Raw genomic sequence first — 21,380 nt, 5'->3', positions numbered from 1 at the left:
AGAAATCTAGGATTACAGACGTGGCCTAAATCCCTCGATTATCCCGCGTGAAATTCAGAAAACTCTTCCGAACCTGCCCTGCGCCACCGCCAGGCCTACGCAGCTTCCTGTGGGTAAGGCCGCGCCACTCAGACGGGATTTTAAAATGCTTCACAGGAGGGGAAGGAGAATCCGTTAACCGCAAGAGCGGCTTCCAGAATTCCAAGTTGCTCGATTCAGCAGCTGCTGGATGGCAGAAGTGAAGGTCTACCATCTTCCTGCGCGGCAGCTCGTTCTCGTTCCGAAACCAGACCTGCCGCCACGCACGCGACTCGGGTGGGTCACCCCCTGGAGACGGGTGTCAGTGTCCCCCCCCACACCTCCACACCTCTCCAGGCCTGGTGCTTTGGCCCTCCACATGCTGCTTTAATTACTCCGAGATTTCCGCGTGCTAACACAAAGCAGTCGGCAATGGAAAAAATCCGAAGACCCGTTTACAATTTTTGGCATTCCTGTTTATTTCTAGCATTCGCCGCGCGTCAAAGGGGCAACGTTGCCTGGGGGGGGGGGGGGGGGGAGAACAACTGCCCCCCTCCTTCCCTCACCCCGACTCCGGCGCCCTTTCCTGGGACAGGTTCCTCCTGCAGCTCCTAGCGCGCAGTTCCCAGCGGCTGAGCGGGGGGGCGTACGTGCCTGGGGAAGGTAAGATTCCCTTCGGTCCACGGAGGGCGTGTGGAGCCGAGGCGGCAGCCCAGCGTGGGATCCGGGCCTGCGGAGAGGCACGGCCTCGCCGGGCTGCACGCTCCAGAGAGTCTTAATAAAGCGCGCAACGGACCGGCTGCCATTTCAAAGACCGCAATCCAGGTCCCTAATGAAGGGATCAGAGCTCGCGCTCGGCTGCAAAAAAACACACACACAGAGAGGGAGGACGAGAAGGGTAAACAAACACAAATGCACAGCCTGCGCTGTGCAGAATGACAACGAGCGAATGCCTGCTTTATTAATTCCATACTGCGGCCACTGCAGCCCGACCAATTTGAACTCTTATTGCACCGAGTGGAAAATTCAACAAAAATCAGGCAAGTTCAGAAACAAGGAGTCTCTTTTTTTTTTCCCCCCTGCTGCTGCTGGTTTGTTTGCTGGAGGTCTGGCCCTCGGCGAGCGCGTGAGGACCCACAGATGGCCAGTGCGTGTGTGCGTGCCCCGGCGAGCACTTCTCACTCTCAATGAAATAGCTTTCAATTTACTCAGCAAGCCAATGGAAACAGTGCCGAGAAAAACATTTTACACACACAGGCCAGCGGGGTGTCTGCACGTAAATGTGAGGCAGAGTACAACTGCAGTAAAACGCCCTGACCCCAGCCTGCCCGACACCAGGACTGAAACTTATCTTGGTGGAATTTTGTGCCCGTACACTTATATAGCGCTTTACAGGTAATGGGGACCCCCCCCCACCACCAATGTGCAGCACCCAACTTCGGTCACCTTTTAACCCCACAAGACACAAGCATCTCACCCTGTCCTATTCTATATATTCAGTGCAGTCTGTAAGTATTTGGACAGTGACACAATTTTTGCTGTTTTGGCTCTGAACTCCAGCACATTGGATTTGAAATAAAACAATGGGTATGAGGTTAAAGTGCAGAATGTCATCTTTAATTCAAGGCTATTTACGTCTATACTGGGTGAACCCTATAGGAATCACAGCCCCCTTTTTATACATAGTCCTCCCATATTAGGGGACCAAAAGTAATTAGACAGTTGGCTGCTCAGTTGTTCCTTGACCAGCTGTGTGTTGTTACATCATTAGTTCATGCAAAAGAGAGCTAACAAAAGGTCTAGAGTTGATTCTTTGTGTGGCATTTGCGTCTGGAGTCTGTTGTTGTCTCTTAACATGAGGACCAAAGAGGTGTTAATGCCTTTAAAGCGGACCATCATGAGGCTGAAAAATCAGAATAAACCAATCAGAGACATAGCCAAAACATTAGGTGTGTCAAAATCAACTGGTACATTGTTAAGAAGCAAGAACACACTGGTGAGCTTAGCAATAGCAAACGACCTGGTAGACCACGGAAGACCACAGTAGTGGATGACCGAAGAATACTTTCAATCGTGAAGAAAAACTGACTGTTGAACAGATCAGAAACACTTTCCAGGATGTAGGCATAGATGTGCCAAAGACTACCATAAAGAGAAGAATACACCAGCATAACCTCAGGAGGTTCAACACAAGATGCAAACCACTAGTAAGAAAGGCCAGGTTACAGTTTGCTGAAAAGTACATAAAAAGCCTCTAGAGTTCTGGGACAAAGCCTTATGGACAGATGAGACAAAGATTAACCTGTACCAGTGTGGTGGAAGGAGAAAAAACGGACCCGCTGATGATCCAAAGCATACCACCTCATCTGTGAAACATGGTGAAGGCAGTGTCATGGCTTGGGCATGTATGGCTGGCAGTGGAACTGGCTCACTTGTCTTTATTGATGATGGGACTGCAGACGGCGGCAGCAGGATGTGTTCTGAAGTGTACAGAAGCACCTTACCTGCTCAGATTCAACCAAATGCTTCAAACACATTGGAAGGCACTTCATTTTGCAGTAGGACAATGACCCCAAACATACTGCTAAAGCAACTATGGAGCTTTTCAGGGCCAAAAAGTGGAATGTTTTTGACTGGTTAAGCCAATCACCAGACCTGAATTCCACTGAGCATGCATTTCACTTACTGAAGACAAGACTGAAAGCAAAAAGCCCCCGAAACAAGCAGGAACTGAAAATAACTGAATTACAGGCCTGGCAGAGCATCACCAGGAAAGAACCCCAACGTCTGGTGATATCTATGGGTCACAGACTTCAGGCAGTCATCAATTGCAAAGGATTTGCAAACATGCCAAATTTTATTTAAGATTATGTTAATGTGCCCAATTACTTTTGGTCCCATAAAATGGGAGGACTATGTATGAAAAGGGCTGTGATTCCTATATGGTTTACCCAAAAAATATAGATGTTAATACCCTTGAATTAAAGCTGACATTCTGTACTTTAACCTCATAGTCATTGTTTCCCTTAAAATCCAATGTGCTGGAGTACAGAGCCAAAACAGCAAAAATTGTGTCACTGTCCAAATACTTATGGACTGCACTGTATGTGCTGAGACGTGCATTTCAAACTGGGAAAAGGAGGAATGTCTTTATCTGAAAGTTTGTGTGGAACTGGTACTCTGGTTTCCTTCAAGAAACAGCTGGATGAGATCAGCTACCTGCAGTGTAATTAGCTGGAGAGGCTGAAGGACGTCCTGGCCTTTGTAACCTTTCTTATGTTCTTTGAAGCAAAAAATACGTACCTTTGTTTTGCTAATCGGCCACCTTTTCAACTTTCATGCCCTGACATCACTTGTACTTTGTGAAAAGGGGTCACACCTAGTCACACCTCCTGCCTCTCTTGAAGCTGACTAATGGGGAACCAGTCCTGATCTCATCTCAGGCCACCCGGGCCTTCATGCACTCTGGCAGCGGTGCTGACAGACAAGTCTCCACAAGGGGGGGGCAGGGGGCGCAAGGGGAGGGTGATGGCCTGTTTAGTTCCCCTGTTGCCTGAGATACAGGCATGGAGAAGGGGTCACAACTGGCCGGCTCAATCAGTGGTTCCCAATCCTGATCCTGGTGACCCACGTGCCTGCTGGTTTTTGTCCTAGCAGAGCCCTCTGTTACACAATCAGACCCTTCACTGACTTAATAATAAGTGAGTTTGAGATTAAATTCAAATTAATAACACAGACGAACAGCACCTGCACTGACTAGTCAGCGCTCTGTGGGAACACGAGAGAGAGAGTGGGCGGCAGTCTCATCACAACTGGTCCAGATCACATGCAAATTGGGTTTTGACAAGTAAATTCTCACACGATGCAGCACAACTGCAATAAATTAACAGAAAAAAAATTCCTTCACAAAACAAGCCTTTGTAATTCTTTCTAAGGAATTGATGTGGACTGTGACGTACAGCTCTGATCAAGTGCTGTTCCAGAGTGATATTCAGCAATGAAGGAATCCTGCTAAGACTGACTTGTTCTGTCCTTGGGCTCCTCTAATGGCAAAATCTCTTCTCCCTGACTCTGCAGAATGAGGTATCATCTCCTCCTGCTCCGATGTGCCAGATGTGCCATTTGTAACCTTATATAACACAGGTGCCAAACTCCAGACCTCCTGGGCTGGAATCCAACAGGCTTTCCAGGTGTCTCAAAATCTGCAACAGCTGAAGACCAAAGAAAGGTGTTCAACTACCCAGAGTCACGCACAACTGCAAGATAATCTCTGAAAATCATCCGACTGTTCCCAGCTATATGGTCTCCGTTGCTGCCCTGCGAGTTCAGGGTCTTCTAGGCCACCCTGAAAACACTGGTTTCTACAGACTGGAAACACCATCACCACTGACCTCTAAAGCTCCATATCCAGCATTCAGGTAGTGAGCCTGAAGATCACCTGGATGCTGCCCTGCGAGCATACAGGCCGAGAGATAGATCCTCCTCACCGTAACTGAGAGAAAACCTGAAAAGATGCCAGTGTAGACCTGTCCAACAGCCTATACTGTGTCACTTCCAGGTCACGGACTGGAGGCCTGTGACTGCGCTGAACTAACACCTTGGTGTCTTCATCGTTCTGTGGTTTGGACACAGTGTGTTAAACCAACCCGCAGAGCGCCGGCCAGGTACATACTGACAGCCCCGTCGGAACCAAAATACTCATCAAACACCCATTAGCGCAAAACGTAACCCCCCAGCTCCTCTAAAACTGTTTATTTTGGCATTTTAGAAGCCCCTATCCTCACTTTTAAATGGTGGAATAACATGGTTTAAACTACATTTTTCTGTGCTGATGACACGGCGGTTCACACGGAATTAAAAGCACTCCAAAAATACACCGGCAGCTCTTTAAGAAGGGCAGGTTGGCCCCCGCAGCCAAACAAGCTGGCTCCTGCGCGATGGCGTCCATGGGCACAAGTCTGAAGAGGAAGGTCTGCCCGTCTGCTGCTGTGTGCGCACGTGTGTGTGTCAGTGTTTACCCATGTGCTGGTGTGCACGCACATGTGTGTCAGTATTCACTCGTGTGCTGGTGTGCGTCACTATTCACCCATGTGTGTGTGTCAATGTTTACCCATGTGCTGGTGTGCACGCACGTGTGTGTCGGTGTTCACCCGTGTGCTGGTGTGCTCACACGTGTGTGTCGGTGTTCACCCGTGTGCTGGTGTGCATCGGTGTACACCCATGTGTTGGTGTGCGCACGTTTGTGTGTGTCTGTGTTCACCCGTGTGTTGGTGTGCGCACGTGTGTGTGTCAGTGTTCATCCGTGTGTTGGTGTGCGCACGTGTGTATGTCGGTGTTCACCCGTGTGTTGGTTTGCGCGCACGTGTGTGTTTCGGTGTTTAACCATGTGTTGGTGTGGTGCACACGGCTTAGCTCAGGAGGAAGAGTGTGAGTGCCAGAGGGCTCAGTCTCGATGAATGTGCAGGTAGTATTTGTTGGTTACGGGTTTCTAAGGAGTTCCCAAAATATTTCTGCTGCTCGGCAAAATTCCTCTGTCAAGTTTGCGGGAGGGCAGGGAGCCCCCGGCTACAGCGCAGGGGGAGGATTAGTGGGAACTCGAATTCCTCAGCACAGGGCGAGAGCCTTAAACACAGTCCGCAGCCATCTGGCCAGCAGGCAAAAGCCTCCTAGATTTCCCCTGCGCAAAACAACGAATCAAAGTGCAAAGTGGGGCTCAGAATACAGTACGTCACCATTTAAAGATCTTGTGCCGTGAAACACCCAGCGATGCCATGCTGCTGTCTCACACCTCAGCCCTCAAAGAGTTGCCTCCTGACACACAGGAAGCCCTGCGCCGGTACAGGGGGGCGAGGCACTGCAAGGTGCCATATTGAGCACATTGCGGCCACGGCACTGTAACAGCAGCTCTGGGCAGGAGACAAAAGCAATCTCATAAATCAATACGCAGCACTGCTCCAGATTCAGAGGTGTGACCCCCAGGACTCCACCCTTATAATATAACACCTGTCAGTGTAATCTCAACCTCTTGTGGATGTCTGAAGTAAGCAGCAACATCCTGGCCGCTGAACCCAACACACTGCCTTCTTCCAGGCAGGAAACGGCCAGATTTGATCCGTGGATCCATAAGTTACTAGCAACCAAATGGGCAAGATTGTTGGAATGGTCTCCTCTTGCCTGCGACCTGTCTTGTGTTCCCTTGAAGTTATCTCCTGTGGCTCAAGAGGCTACACTGAGAGGACCGAGTTAAGAGACTAGCAGCGGGGCTTTATAGCGATGTTTTGGGGGCACAGGACTATCATGCAATGATACCTGACTTTCTAAAGCGCGGTATGGCAGTTCAAGACTTTGCATGGAAGTCCCCCCTTAAGGATGTTACACAGAGCAGCTGAACACAATGAAGTCGACATCATCATTAAGGCAGAAAAGATCCACTCTGTATATTCAAGGTATTTCAGACGTTAGGTGGTTTATGTAAGATAGGGCTGATTGAGTCCTGCGGGGGGTTCTTACTAATTCACAAAGTACCACTAACAACCCTTAAACAGCATGAACACCAAAGCAGTTTACTCTTTAAAAATCCATGCATGTTAAACAAATAACATTATCTGACCTTAACCCTGGGCTGCGGTACTTCAGGGTAACATGGACGGTAGCTTTCAAGGAGTTAGTAGGAGGCTGCAGTAATTACAAAGAGCTTTAGAATTGGTAGAGAGACCTTGAACGAAAAACCCTGTCTTAGCTTAATTCAGCAATTACTATAATTGGTCCAATTAAATCAAAGACCCAAAAGAGTCCCAAATCAGAGCGAGCACCCCTGCCGCAGGGGTCAGGACTGAGCACGAATCGGAGTCCGCCAAGTTCTCGGCTTTTCCACCCCCTGCGGAGGCAGAGACCCCGCTGTCTCTCGCCAGCACTGCAGCTTTGGAAATGGAATCACGCTCCGTTTCCTAAGAGGACACCCTAGCTGACCGAATAACCTGCAGCAGGTCAACCTGATTCTCCGCAGGGCTGGGATCGCTCCCCGCGCTCCCTGTGACAATGCTGGAGCATGCAAATCGGACTTTGGGCAAACCGTGCCGGCCGAGGGGGAGCTCGGAAAATTCACGCCAAACGCAGACGTAGAGAAACCCGGCGCACTAACTCCCTGGGCAAACTTCCACACGGATTCCCAGTGGGAAGGCTCCTCCGCCTGTCGGCCTAAGAGATAAGCAGTCGGAGCTGGATTTCAGCCCTGAATAGTCCACCTCCAAGAGCTGCAGCACATCATGCCAATAACCTGCCTTCACAGTCCCGGGCATGTGGAGTTGTCACCACCTTTTAATAACAAAAAAAAGAATAGTATTATGTCTTCAGGGAGGTAGTTGCCTCACAATAATTAGCTGCCAATGCCAACATGCAACCCAATTCCATTCGCACAAAACAAAAGTCACTGAACGTAATTAAATCCCTGGTTAAACGCGGTCGATACCCAGGCCCTGGCACGCATTGCACTTGTTTTCAGCTAGGAGACAGAGGGCAAAGACAGGGAAAGATGAGTGCGACATCAGCAAAAATGTACATACTCTGCAACAGCAACAGTCTGCAGTTAAAAGCTTCCTCCCCACCACCACTATTCTCCTGAGTGGGAGAGAGGACAGGCCTCAGTCTGCAGGAACAGATCTCTCTCCTCTCACTGGTGTACTGAGCAGCAGAGAGGACAGATCTCACTATAAGAGAGCAGATCTCTCTCCTCTCACTGGTGTACGGAGCAGCAGAAAGGACAGGCCTCAGTCTGCAGGAGCAGATCTCTCTCCTCTCACTGGTGTACCGAGCAGCAGAGAGGACAGGTTTCACAATAAGAGAGCAGATCTCTCCTGTCATTGGTGTCCTGAACAGGAGAGAGGACAGGTCTCACTATAAGAGAGCAGATCTCTCTCCTCTCATTGGTGTCCCAAATGGGAGAGAGGACAGGTCTCAGTCTGTAGGAGCAGATCTCTCTCTCATTGGTGGCCCAGGTGGGAGAAAAAAAACAAAGATCTCAGTCTTGTTAGCTCATAGCAGAGCCCCCAGCAGGAGAGGATGGTGACTCGACGATGTTTTCCTCTCAAAATGTCAAGATCTACGTCTGGAGCTCTGACACAGTGCAGGAGGGAAACAGTGACTTTTCCGGCTCGTGTTACAGCACCTTTCGATTTCTCAACCTCCTGGCACACTGTGCGTTCTTTTCCTTTCTTTTTCCATGTGGGCCGAAGACCTCTGACGCTCATGTTTGTTTGCAGTGACTATACTGACGTGTTTTCAGGTTGCCGGCTCTTTCCGGTATCGACTTTTAACCTCCCTAAAACGGCGTCACCGTTGCGGGTCGGCTCGGCTCCGACAGTCCAGAACCCAGCTCGGCTGACTCCTGTGCCGCTGCTGTCCCCCCGCATGTCCTGCAGGATTAAAGAGCCACCCGGCCCCCGAGGTCAGCCCCCCCTTCGAACACCGAGACAAAGGCAGAGGAAAACCGAAACCGCGCGTCACGAAACTGGCACCCGCTCAGCTTTCTACAGCGAGAAGCACCTTGGAGGAAAGTCTGGGCCCATTTCAACATCATTATCCGCTGAACCTTTCACAACTCATTGTTCTCTTTAATTAGCGGTTGGAATTTGCAGTCGTTAACCAATTAAAAAACATTTAATTTCCTAAGAAAAAAGGAGGTTTTAAAATCTGAATCCATACAGCTCCAAGGGGAATTAGAAAGCTGAATTATTAAAATAAAAAAAACCCGAACTGCACACCTCAGCGCTTCACCAGTGGTTGTGAAGACATTCCTCTCAATTGCCAAAATACCATCGTTCAAATGCAGCCAAGGCTGCTGGGGATTCGGGCTGCTCTTCCCCCATTATAAAGCACGCTTTTGTGTGCTCTTGTGTAGGAATATGGGTGCTTTTCTTGTCCCGACAGTGAAATCCTGACGGAAAACAATCTTTCTTCCCCAAGTGACAGGATCGGCCGGTGCGTAACCACAACACTGGAGCAACACACTCCCGACAGGGGGAGGGGGGAGGAACGGGCGACGATCAAAATAACGACGCCGCTGCTGTCGGCCAACACGCTCGGGGGCTCTGCGACGGTCGTCTTCTCCGAGCCAGGAGACGGGTCCCGGAGAGCCTTGGAGAGAGCGTGCACTCCTCTCTGCCCCTCCTGGAACGCCGCCTCTGCTCGAGCTCGGCACGGTGGTGGGCCGTGAGCCCCCTTCAGCTTCAAACTGTGCTTCTGCCCCCCCCCACAACCCCGCGAGGGCTGAGATAACTGGATCTGTCAGAGCTGCCGAAGTCCGTAAATAAGAAAATAATTACAGTAGCAGAAGCCAGAGGGACATCTCCCTGCACCCCCCACGCACCCCACACCCTCCTCATTACTCATGTGCCCTGGGGTAGCTTGTAATTGTTTTGTAAGGAGATAATAGGTAATAAATTGACTCCATTTAATGGCTCGGCTTCTGTGCGCAGTCTTTAATTTCACATCTCTTACAGCTCCTGCACAAAACACGTGAGAGGATACATCAATCTCTCCCCAGAGCAGCAGTGCTGTCGGAGCCTCCTCCGGCTCAGCTGGGGCACGCACGCCCCGGCGAAACGTGCAGCTGGCAGCGCGAGACAGAAGCCTTTCTGTTGCCCATCAGGCTGCTCAGGAACTGGACTGCTGCAGCTTGGAATCGGGGAGACTTCTCACGCCGCGATCGGCCATAAAGGGCCTTCACAGCTGCACAAAGCTGCCACAGACAAACGCGCAGACCACAGACAGCTCCCACAATGCATTGCAAAAGTCACAACACTGGTCATATTGATTCCTACACTCAGCTAGCGGTTGGCTGCCCCCAGCCTCTGCTCCAATCGTCCCGGCCGTAAAGAGCCCAACCCTGGCAGGGGTTCCAGTGCACCCTAAATCCAGTGCCTGAGGAGGGGCGCAGGTCTCGGGCGCTGATCGCCCCTGCACTGAGGCCACCCGACACGGCAGCTGCTGGATCAGGGAACGGCTTTCCGTTTAGAAAGCGGGGAGCTGGAAACAGGGCCTTGAGGGACCGACCCGATTCCCGACATGCTCCGCAGGCGGGCCCCGCTGCCACTGTAGAGAGGGGCCAGGGCAGGTAGGGGCCGGAATCAGAAGACGAGGGGCGCGGCGATGCCCTTCCTGAGCACGTAGCACGCCCATCGCGATCCCAGTCTCGTGACTCACCCGCCTAATTACAGGGGGGCAGGGGGAGGGGCGCGCCTCCGGGGGGCTCTTCGGGAGGAATGCCGCCGATGCGGGAAGAGGGTGGCCTGTGGTTTCGCTCGGCAAGGTGACTCTCGGTGGGAGCGCAGGTTGCGTTGCTAGGGGCTAGGCAGCTGTGCGCTCCTTCTTTTTGTTCTCTCCCTTCTCGATTGTCAAAGAACAACAAACGCCTGAAATAAATCACCTGTGACTCAGGCCTCCGCTCACAGTCCCCGGGGATTTAACAGGAGACCCCCCGTTTTCTCTCCCCTCGTAAATCTGCCGCGGCACAGGAAGGCTCAGCGCGAGAAACAAGTCGGGACGCTGCGAGAGGCCCGGGGTGTGAGTCAGGAAGGGCCAGTCGTCAGACCCACGGCAGAGCCCGTGAGTCACAGTGAGGGCCGGGTCCGTTCCCAGGCCGGGCAGACACACATGCGCACACACACACACGCACGCACACCAGGCTGTCAGAGCTCACAAGTGAAAACCGCAACAGAACTGCTGAGCTCCGCCGTACCGTGCCTGAGAATTCAACACAGAAGAATGTGTTTGTTTTCACCTTAAAAACCCTCTTCTGACTGGTTTTCCTTTTTGTGTGGAAAACAAAAGCCGGTGACGTCTGTGACCTCGGGAGCGGGGCCCACAGAACGACACGACCCAACGGAACGGAAGCAGTTGCCACGGAAGGCTTCGCACCCAGATTGAGATCTGGAACTGACAGACGGCCACTGTTCTGGGGACAGAAGGCAACGGGAGACATTCAAAACTGAGAACAGGAGGAGGAGGAACAGCTCCACTTCGACAGCGTGGCTGGGGAGCTGGTTCCAGGCTCCCACCACTGTTGGTGCAAAACAGCCTTCGTTCCACGACGATCAGCAAAGTGCTGTATCTGTTTCACTGATTCCAGTAATACATATTAGAAATACAAATAACAAAACATGAATTTAGATCACTTCTACTGCTCATGTGTCTCACTTGACTGTAAAAAACCTCCCCTTAGGTTCCACACAGCACTCTGAAGAGCGCGGCTCTGCTGCTGTCTCGGTGGCTCTTGCCAGCGTCAGACCGGACAGAAGCAGTTGTGTTTACTGTGGCCCTGTTGCATCCAGATTCCAGGTTTTACAGGTCTGGGAATTTGGAGCGGATTACCTCCCACGCTCACTGCGGCGGTTTCCATGTCAAGGCTGACGGATCACTGCCATTCCCAGGGATCAGCACGTTCGCCAGCGTGACAAGAAAAAGCTCCTCTTGAGGCAAAGAGAAGAGACCAGAGGAGGTGCTGCTGGAAAAATCGGTTCAGTAGCTCTTGGGGATTTATGGATCGCCACAAAAACTTGTTTACGAACGCCTTTTCGACCTGTGTCGTCACTGTGTACTCGCGGCGGAGAGCCGCTGTCCTATACTGGACTTCCTCAGGTCAAACACAGAACAGGCTGTGTTTTTTTGTTTTTTAACGTCCGCGCTAAGCCAAACAAGAAAGTCTGCAAAACATTTTACTCCTTAAGCGGTTAACTACAGTTTATCCTGGCGCTCAGGCAGTAAACACTTCCTAACAAACCCTTCCCATCTGCCTCTGCCAGCTCATATTTACTTTATTTCAGTTATTTATTTGCTCAGCGTGGAGTGAAACCAAACAGCCCGACCGGTCCCAGTTGGCAGCAGCTGTCAGAGCAGGCAGGCGCTATCAGCCCTGGCATCTCCTGCTCCAGCATGAGCCACACCATGCTGGTGTCGGCTTCTTTTTCGGAGATAACAAAGCGAATTAAGAACAAAAAGCAAAGGATCGGAGCAGCTCACAGCTGCACAGGCCTCTAACCACATGTGAAGCCAGTCCAGGCCCTGAGAACTGCACTGCTACTTGCTGCTACCCACTGCTATGCCCTTCTGGGTTTTAACAAGCTGCAGGACCTTTATATACAAGCCAGTGCCAGGTTTCTGGATATTTATTGCTTTGCACTTTATTTCCGGACATGCAGTTCAAATAACATTCAATTCCCTGGCTCTGGTACAGTTCCATACTGCAGCTTCCAAAAATCTGAGCTACAAACTGCCATGTGCAGGGATTCTTCTCCGCTTCTCCGCAACGATTCAGAATGAGCTTCCTTAGCGCTAGAGTTGCATCTTGACAGCAGGCTACACATGCAGTACTGTCACAGCTCAGCAGCGCTCACAGAACCGGCAAGAGCCTCAGGTCGTTAGAAAGAGTGGAAAAAAAAACAGAACGAAGAGATCATGCACAAAAATCGAAAGACTGCAGAGCTCACTTCTTATTTTAAAACCGTCAGCAGTTTTTCCTCAGGTCCCACATACAAGGCGACCCTGACAAGAGACACCAGACGATGAAATCAGAGGAGGGCTACGGACATCGGGAAAGTCCCCAGACAAAAGACAGCAGAATTTTCTATTCGTTAGGATGCCCATCAGTTTGCAAAAGGCTGCGAAGCAGGCTACTTGGCCATCCGGTGGCGGCTACCCCTCTCCATGTGCCGAGACTGGTGCCGCAGAGGGTGTGTCTCTGAAACATCACACTGCCCCCTTCTGCATCACCTCTGTAATGAACCCCTGAGAGGTGGGGCACTGTCACAGCACGCATTTCTGTAACCCGACACTACACTTCGGAGCTCAGATACAACAATAATGGTGTTTGTCCGGAATGTTTCCCAGTACTAGTCGCTGTTAGTCTGGGTGGTGCTGGGAAAGAGCGCAAGTGTGGGGGAAGGCACGAATCGGGACAGGCTGGGTTCTTACCGTGCCGCTGACCCGCACATCATGCAGGCGGCCCCACTCGTCCTCATGGCTGTCCACCATCATCACGCTGTCGTCCTCCTCCGACCCCCACTCCGCCTGCAGGTCCAGGCGCACCTCCTCCCCCAGGGAGTGCATCCCGATTGCAGGGAACAGTCCATCCGGGGACACCGGGACCACCACCGATCCAACCTGCACGGTAACACACTGCGGTGACTGGCACTGCCTGAACAGCTCTGAACACCACCACACGGACATCCATGTGGACCGGCCGCTCACCGGTGACTGATGCTGGCTTACGGCACTACTGTGTGCCAAACGCAGCATTTAAAGCCCACTGACTGAACACCGCACAGCAGCTCGGAGACTGGTCCCACCGCCACTCGGCGTCCGGCCGCATGGCGACTCGGCAGCTCGGCGGTTTGGCGCCTGGCTGCACAGCAGCTAAGCAGCCAGCGACCCGGCCACTGGCCTGCTCTGTAACAGGACAGATGTGGACTCTAATTCACGGCGCACACAGAGCTGCCAGCACGCGGCATGGGGGGAGGGGTGTCTCACCTCTTTGCCGTTCTTGGTGAAGAAGACGGTGGTCAGGCCTGCCTCGAAGGAGTCCAAGTAAATGCCACACCCAATACGGTCTCCACGGTTACACTTCGGCCCGAACTGCTGCCCTACTGTGTTGCCGTTGTACAGCCTGGGAGGGGGGGGGGGGGGGGGTAAAAAAAACATGACAGCCCGTTAGAGAGTCCCAAACACACTTCAACTCAACTTTGAATTCCACATGGCTTAGAAACAGATGAATCCGCAGAATTCTCTCTCCAGGACTGTGCAAAGCTCTCCTTATCGACAGTCATGGCGCCTGCATCAGAAGAGGCCTGCTGTTCTGATCCGGTCCTGCAGAGCGGCGCTGCAGACCCGCGTGCCTCGGGAGAGCTGGGAGTGAAGACCAGGATTCCCTGCAGTGTTCAGCGCTCCTGGTGCAGTGCAGTCACCAGGGACTGGTGAGACACACGAGACGTGAAACACGAGTGCCGAACAGCGCAGCGGACCCGGGTGCGAACTCACTTGCCGTCGTCGGCGTGGTAGGCGATGGAATGGGGGAGCCAGCCTGGCTGGTGGTCCAGTTTGTAGTACTGCGGGACCAGGCCCACGGCAATGGTGCCTCTCACGCCGGTGTCCATGATCGTCACCTGGAACGCACAAGAGACTCAAGCAACTGAGTTCAACTGAATCAGTCTGCTCACAGCCGAGTTATCTGACTCACAGCACAAGTCATTAGAAGACAGAACTTTTTGACTTTAGTTGCTACAGATGTCCGGGGGCAGGTGTTTCAGTTTCAGTCAACCCCCGGCGACTTTCTCTGTTCTCACATCTGCCGCGGTGAAGTTCGCAGGACAGAAGCACGGGGCACAGAGGGAGTAATATAGCAGATGGAAAAAAAAACCTCATTAAACAAATTAAAAAAAAAAGGATAAACGAGTCTGTAATCACAAGCTTGAGAAGTCAGCAAAGCCACACACACACGGAGAGGCAGAACCACAGCAGTGATTAGTTTTCAGGTCTCTTTCTTGGGGCAGCGGGGGGGGGGCTGAGCAAAGAGTTTGCGCCTCATCTGAGAGTTTGTCCAGTGCTGCCTTGACCCCCAGCCTCCGAGGCGAGCCCAGCCCAGGAAGCCACGCCAAGGGAGCGGAGACTCTCTCTGTAAGAATGCCACGAACCTCAGAAAGGTGACGTTATGGAGCAGGGCTCGGCTCAGGCGATGCTATTCTGAAGAGTGACCCTGGGCTCTACAGAGAGTGCTTGCTAAGTGGTATTAAATCAAAAGCCTTTAAAGCAAGGCTTCCCAATTCTGGTCCCGGCGAGCCCAGTGTCTGTTTTCAAGGCAGCTGTGCTCCCGATTACTGCGCCTCGACTGAGCTACATTCTCAGCTTCATTCACAGATGACAGTCGCTGTGCAAGTGGAAGATCTTGAGCTGTTGATAAACCATTTTTTTTAAACTTGAAACCTACACTTTAATGAACAGAAAACAGCACAACAGCTTTCAAACGACCGGTTCAAATAGGGGCTCAATTAAGTAATTACAAGCTCGCCCAGAATAAAAACCAACAGGTCTCTGTGGACACTCTCTGACTGGCCATGCCGAACAGGAGGTGCTACAGCACTGTGAGAGATCGAGAGGAAAATTACTCTACCTGACCTCTCATCTCGGGCAGACAGCAGCTTTCTAAATATTTGTGATGCCGCCTTATTTTCACAAAGCATTAAGGAGGGCAATTACATTCCTTTACCCTGGGGGACAGCAAAACACCCTCATAGAGTTCAGGCTTTCTAAAGGAACCATTAAGCTATTACCCATGACTTCATCGTTCGTGTGTTTTTCTTTTTTCATGAAAAAAAAGTTTTATTTTCTTAATCCTCACACTGACATGTTGGGCGGTCGGCAGAGGAACGCTGGGTGGATCAATGGAAACGCTAGCTAAGAGGAACGCAGACTGCGACATGTCAAGAAACGGGATAGCCCGCTTGCCTCTGGGCCCCGAGATTTTAACCCCTCCCATGCTGCAGTCCCACCGTTCCTCGCCCTGAGCCGCACGGACTTCCCAGCAGCCATCGTGGCCTTTGACCCTGTGACCCATCTTTACATGCAGAAGTGGACCCACTTCATCTGCCACTGAAGCGCAGGTCCACGTGTATGACCCCATGCCTGGGTTGCTGGTACCAAACGGCTGCTGTGTAACTGGACCAGGATACCAAGGTAAACACCACATTTGTGGGCGTCCTGGGGTCTTTGATTCCCTCAGTGTGACATCATATCTGAAGGACGGCACCTCCCACAGCCTAGTGTCCCCGATCTCCAAACTGAGGCATTGGCTAAATTCTGGTCGAGATGGAAGTGTGGTCCCTATTGGTTGTCCAATACCTCTTGCAGCACCAAGTGTTTTTTCTCCATGGAGGTCTGCCATCCCTGTGCTGGCCAGGCCCAACCCTGCTGAGCTCCACGTCCTGACAGGACAAGACCAGAAGGGAGTGGGAGTAAAGGTGCTGTCAGGCTGGTCCACACATGGAGTCTCTATCTGGGGGCTGCTGCAGTGAGGAGGGGACGTAAAGGCGCCGCTGGAGATCCCAAATCAGTTCACGACATCATAAAAAAACAATTGACGATTCCAGATTTTCAATTAAAACTAAAAGCCAAGTCTAATGTAGAAACACAACCCAGAGACCAAGCCCCATAGCGCTAAAACCTGACTGTGCAGTATTAGAGCTTATTCACCATGGCATCACCCAATCTTCAGACACCTTGGGGAGCGGAACAATACAGGCGATTGATAGAAGATAAAAGCGGTCTCTTGTGTCGAGAGCTCTAGAAACCAGGGTGTATGAGTAACAGTGTGATCTGTGCGAGCATCCCAGCTCTGTCACCCATCCTTGTGGGATTCTCGGTTTACTCAAGCCCACCTGCACAGAGTGCAGCACGTTAACCCAGAGCGCTCACCGGCTCTGCCCCTGTCCTCAAACGTGCTCTGGTTTCGAGGAGTTTTATACAGACAGTCATCCTGTCAACAGGGGGCAAACTGCCCATCTATGATTTTTCATGTTAAAGGAAAAAAAAAACTATATCAAATATCCACTGAGTGCTAACAAAAAACGAAAAAACAACATGATTAGTTAATGAGACACGCACTCAGAAGAAGCTGTAACACACGGTCAGCTCAAGAGATGGGCGCTGACACTCTCCAGTGGAAAACATCTGTCACAGGCTGAGGAGCCGTTTCTTTCGACTTGGGGACACAGCCTACTCTTCTGAGGAGATAAGCCGGAGGAGAGAGCCGGCTGTCCCCTGCACGTCTCAGAGAGGGCAGCCTTTGGGCTATCGTGGCTCAGCTGGAGCTGTGCAATCGGAGCCCTGGTGTGCCACCTGCTTCCTGCGCAAAGCTCTGGGAAAGAACTGTGGTACTGGAAACAGCCGCTCATTGCAGCTCTGGAGACCGGGTTTCTCCTCATCCGATACCAGGAAAGCCTTTCCTTCTGGTGCTCTAAATATAAACAGTCTTCAGAAGATTCCCAGGCACAGCCCAGCTTTTCCTGCACTGTACTGTACTTCAATTGTACGGGACTCTGCTGCTGTGTACTGTACTTGAGCTGAGCTGTGCTGTGCTGTACTGTACTTGTATTACTGTACTCTACTGCCCTGCTCTCTGCCGCTCTGTACTGTACTTGTTTTACTGTACTCTGCTATTCTGTACTGTATTTCAGCTATACTGTACTCTACTGATCTCTATTGTATTCAACTGTACCGTACTCTCCTGCTCTGTACTGTAGTCTGCTGTAGATGCACTGTACCTCAGCTGAACTAAACTGTGCTGTGCTCTATGCCGTTTTAAAGAATTCGATTAAATTATTCTGCATTCTGTCTCAATCCTCTGAAAGTTATTTTACAGTGTTCCATTTCATTCCAACATAGTAATATTGAGGCATATTAAGTTCTTCAAACTGGTTTATTCCATCACATTCTTCAGTATTATCTTCCATTATTCAGCTGTATCGTTTTGCCTGTTTCCTCAAGGCCCAGCCCTTCAGACTGTGTGATTCATTCCAGATTCCTGCAACTGCTCTCCCTTGTACTGGCCTGCTTGCTGTAGAGATTATTGTATTACTGTATTATTGTATTTCACATGAGCCTAACATTCTCTTAATACCGCTGTACACTGTTTATTCATGCACTGTTTATTCTGAAAGTTCAATATCTGTTGTCTGAGATAATGGCTTTGGATAATGAGAACAGTAAAAACAGCATTGACTGTGGTTCTGCAGAGCAGATTTTTTCATGCAAATATTCTATAATTTTAAAGAGGAGATAAGATAAAATTCCCCTTTCCTCCTGCTTAATGCTACTTTGTCAGTGCAATGCAGCTATAACAAAGCCAGGGTTTTTTATATCCACATCTTTGTAAGCAATAGAACCACATCAAAGGGCCTCTGAGGGCAGCAGCTCCTGCAGACCAGGCACAGGCAGCCTGAGCTGAGCTGCTTTCTGCAGGTGGAGAGTGAATCAACTCCCCTGCACTGGGGTTGACTTTACTCAATCCACGCAGGCTGCCAAGCAGATGAGCCAATAAAAATGAAAAAAAAAAAAACCTTCTTCCTTTGACACGGCGTTTCAGCACAAATCTTGAAGGGCAGCGCAGGGAGAGTCAGAAATTCCCAGAGATTAAAGAAGGAACTCGGGAAAACAGTCCCGGAAAAGCCGGGCGCCACCTGACTGCGCACTGAATCGTGTCCTGTTTGGCTCATTTGGAGAGGTTTTCTGACAACAGTGAGCGACACAGAAGCTTCTTACCCTCGCTGCCTCACGGCCGGGCTGCAGCTCCTGGAACAGCATGAACTGCTGTCTGGAGGAGCTTGAGTGTGAGACAGTGCATGTGGCCTTCTGTACACACGTGTGCGTGCATGTGCCCTTCTGTACACACGTGTGCCTGCTTGTGCGACATTTTCTGTACACACATGCGCGTGCATGTGGCCTTCTGTACACACGTGTGGCTGCATGTGGCCTTAGGTATGCATGTTTGCGTGCGTGGCACTTTCTGTACACACGTGTGCATGCGTGTCACTCTCTGTACACACGTGTGCGTGCATGTGGCCTTCTGTACACACGTGTGCATGCGCGTCACTTTCTGTACACACGTGTATAGAAAACTATTTAGATACAAGCCAGTTAAAGCTTAGTGTCAGTAGCGATGGAGAAACGCTGAAGGATACTAATCTCCGAGTCCTTTATACCGCCACTGTAAAATCTGTATGACGCAGGCCAACCTCCTTTTCTTCTCCAGGACACAGTGTCCTAGAAGCGGGCGTAAAGAGAATGCAGCCATGTAGAAGAGAGAACAGCATAGGTGTGGCTTTCTGTACACGCGTGTGCGTGTGGCTGCTTTTGACCTGGAGCGACAGGGAGCGAGGCAAAGCTCGCCGGAGAGTACAGAGAGTGCCGCGAGCCTGGCGGGCACGGCGCTGCCGATCTCTCAGACGACCCCCCAAGACCAGTGGCTCCAGAAAACCCCCACGCAGGCCACGGCGCCACAGGGAGCTCATTTCCAGCCTCGGCCGCAGTAACAGAGCGCCGTAAACATCTCAGCTTTCCGGGATTCTGTAATTTATAACCGAGCGCTCGCAGGCTTTTCCCTCACTAAATCACTGGGAATACGCTCCCCCTTCCAGCACCACAGAACCAAGGACCGGGATGTTAGCACCGGAAAACACAGCTCCTGCTAACCACAAACCAGCCCTGGACCATATTTTACAAGTGTTTTGTTTTTTTTTCTCTAAATGTTTTGAAGCTTTTTTGAGACACACGGGATTGTTTTGTTTCCAAAGCGTTTCATGTGAAAGTGTTTTACTACAAAGTGCTCCCGGAAGAAATCAGCAAATGCCTCACTCAGTCCCCTTTAGTGTACTCTGGCAAATTCACCACACTATCTTCTCAGGTTTGCTGTGGTTTCCTCAACATGCCTTCACAGCTACGCTGGGCCTGGGAGTTTTATAACACAATCCGTCAGGCCTTTCAGAGGAATCTTTCCTCTGGTAGACAGTATTACTACTCACGTGGCCCTGCTGTAACTACAGGAAATCTCAGCAAAGATATGGTTAAGACCACAAGAAAGGCAAGAGAATGCCACCCATCCATTTTCTAACTGCTTCTCCCAATCCAGGATCATGGGGGGAGCCGGAACCGATTGCGGCAAGCAATAGGCACGAGGCAGGACACACCCCGGGTAGGACGCCAGTCCATCACTGGGTCCAATCACACCAGAGCCAGTTTTCCCAGAAGCCAGTTAGCCTACCAGTATGTCTTTGGACCGTGGGAGGAAACCCTTGCGAACATGGGGAGAACATGCAAACAAGCAGATAGCACCCAGGTCTGGAACTGAACCCAGGGCCCCAGCGCCGTGAGGCAGAAACACTAACCACTGTGCCACCGTGCTGCCTGTAAGAAAATGCCACCGCACGATTATTAAGGTGAACTTACACGAGGGGTCCTGCCGGATATAGAAGGGCAAGATCTTACCTCAAAGTAGCAGTTTCCCTTGGACAAGGGCCGAGGAGCCACGTAGCAGCCAACTTCGTCTGAGTTCCCTTGGTAACTGCAAAACAGGGGTTCGAGAGCATGAGCCCCCTCAGGGTCAGCGCTGGTCTCCAGTTCTGCATCGGCACGGAACCAGGGGGCTGGTCATGCTGGTCATGGTCGGAACCAGCCATGCCGAGAGGCTCCCGCGCCCCTGCCCACCTTCCAGCCGCGTCACCGGCAGCTGGACGCCACTGGGGGGCGCCGGCCAACTAACCCTGGTAGCACTTCAGATGCACTACAAAGGGTTGTGGCAATGGCACAGAGGACTGTAGGACTACAGGATGTGATTTACCATCAATCGGTGAGATCTGCACCATCTGCTGTCGCAATGAAGCTCAATCCACCGTTCATGACCCCAACCATCCCGGCCACAAACTGCCCTACCCCCCCCGCGCTCTGGCAAGCGGTACCGCGCTACTAAAGCACGGACCACTAGACGAGGCTTCCATCCCACCGCAGTTCTCATCCTCAACAGCTACCGCAGTGCCTCAGACTCAACACACATCTGCACTAGGCCCTTTTTGCATGGTCTAACCATGTTGTTATGTCTCTCACTACTACATATTTATCGTCTCACGACATATTTATCGTCCCTGTTGTTATTACTGATTATATTTGAAATGTACTGTCTGCATTGTGTGATGGTGTCCGCTGTACCGTGTTTGTTCCAAGAGATCGGCGCGATGAAGGATTCCAGTGTAGGTGTACATATGGCAATAAACTCCACTACTCCACTCTCTACACTTTGGCAATTGGACCTTGACGCTTTGGGGAATCCCAGTCAAGGGATGCTCGAACCAGCGACACCCGACTTCTCAGTGCTCAGCCGGCCTTCGGCCAATAACTGAGACACATCACAACTGATTACCTCTAACCTGAGTGTGTGAGCACATGGAAATGACTCAAACAAGCCGGGAATTCACTTCAAGATCATTTTATCTGTCACTCTTCTGTTTTTGTTTTCCTCACCAATATTCCATTTTTTTTTCTTCTAAACAAGCCCGTCACCTTTTGGGGCGCAGTCCTACGGGGGGATGGGTGTCAAGATGTCTGTTAATAATCGCATGCTAAGCAGAAACCACACCTGCAGTCTATTTAAGTAGAAATATATTGCTGAACCCTGTGATCCTGAAGGCGCCAGCTGGAATCTGAGCTGCCCGATTAACCAGCCCTGACCAGAGATGGACCTGCTGTCTGGAGCTGCCTTGAACCGGTGAAAAACGAGCTGTCGTTAGGGAGCGAGACCCATGCTTTTCTTTAATTACCACAGCCTAGAG

The 21,380-nt window shown here is 51.1% G+C and overlaps 1 protein-coding gene across 3 annotated transcripts in view; it reads right to left on the bottom strand.

Moving 5' to 3' along the window:
• The window catches only part of spryd3 (SPRY domain containing 3), a 44,374-nt gene that overhangs the window by 20,865 nt on the left and 2,129 nt on the right, over positions 1-21,380 (bottom strand). For all 3 annotated transcript variants that reach the window (XM_006629220.3, XM_015344234.2, XM_015344233.2), the window contains exons 3-6: positions 20,044-20,119; positions 14,047-14,171; positions 13,540-13,675; positions 12,985-13,173 (exon numbers count right to left, since the gene is read on the bottom strand). In XM_006629220.3, the coding sequence (XP_006629283.1) occupies positions 12,985-13,173; positions 13,540-13,675; positions 14,047-14,171; positions 20,044-20,119 (526 nt within the window). The remainder of the gene's footprint in view (positions 1-12,984; positions 13,174-13,539; positions 13,676-14,046; positions 14,172-20,043; positions 20,120-21,380) is intronic.

This window comes from Lepisosteus oculatus, chromosome 1, assembly GCF_040954835.1.
Source record: "Lepisosteus oculatus isolate fLepOcu1 chromosome 1, fLepOcu1.hap2, whole genome shotgun sequence".
In the NCBI taxonomy this organism is placed as follows: domain Eukaryota; kingdom Metazoa; phylum Chordata; class Actinopteri; order Semionotiformes; family Lepisosteidae; genus Lepisosteus; species Lepisosteus oculatus.
The sequence above is the reverse complement of the archived record's forward strand: the minus strand, read 5'-3'. Positions and strand labels throughout refer to the sequence as shown.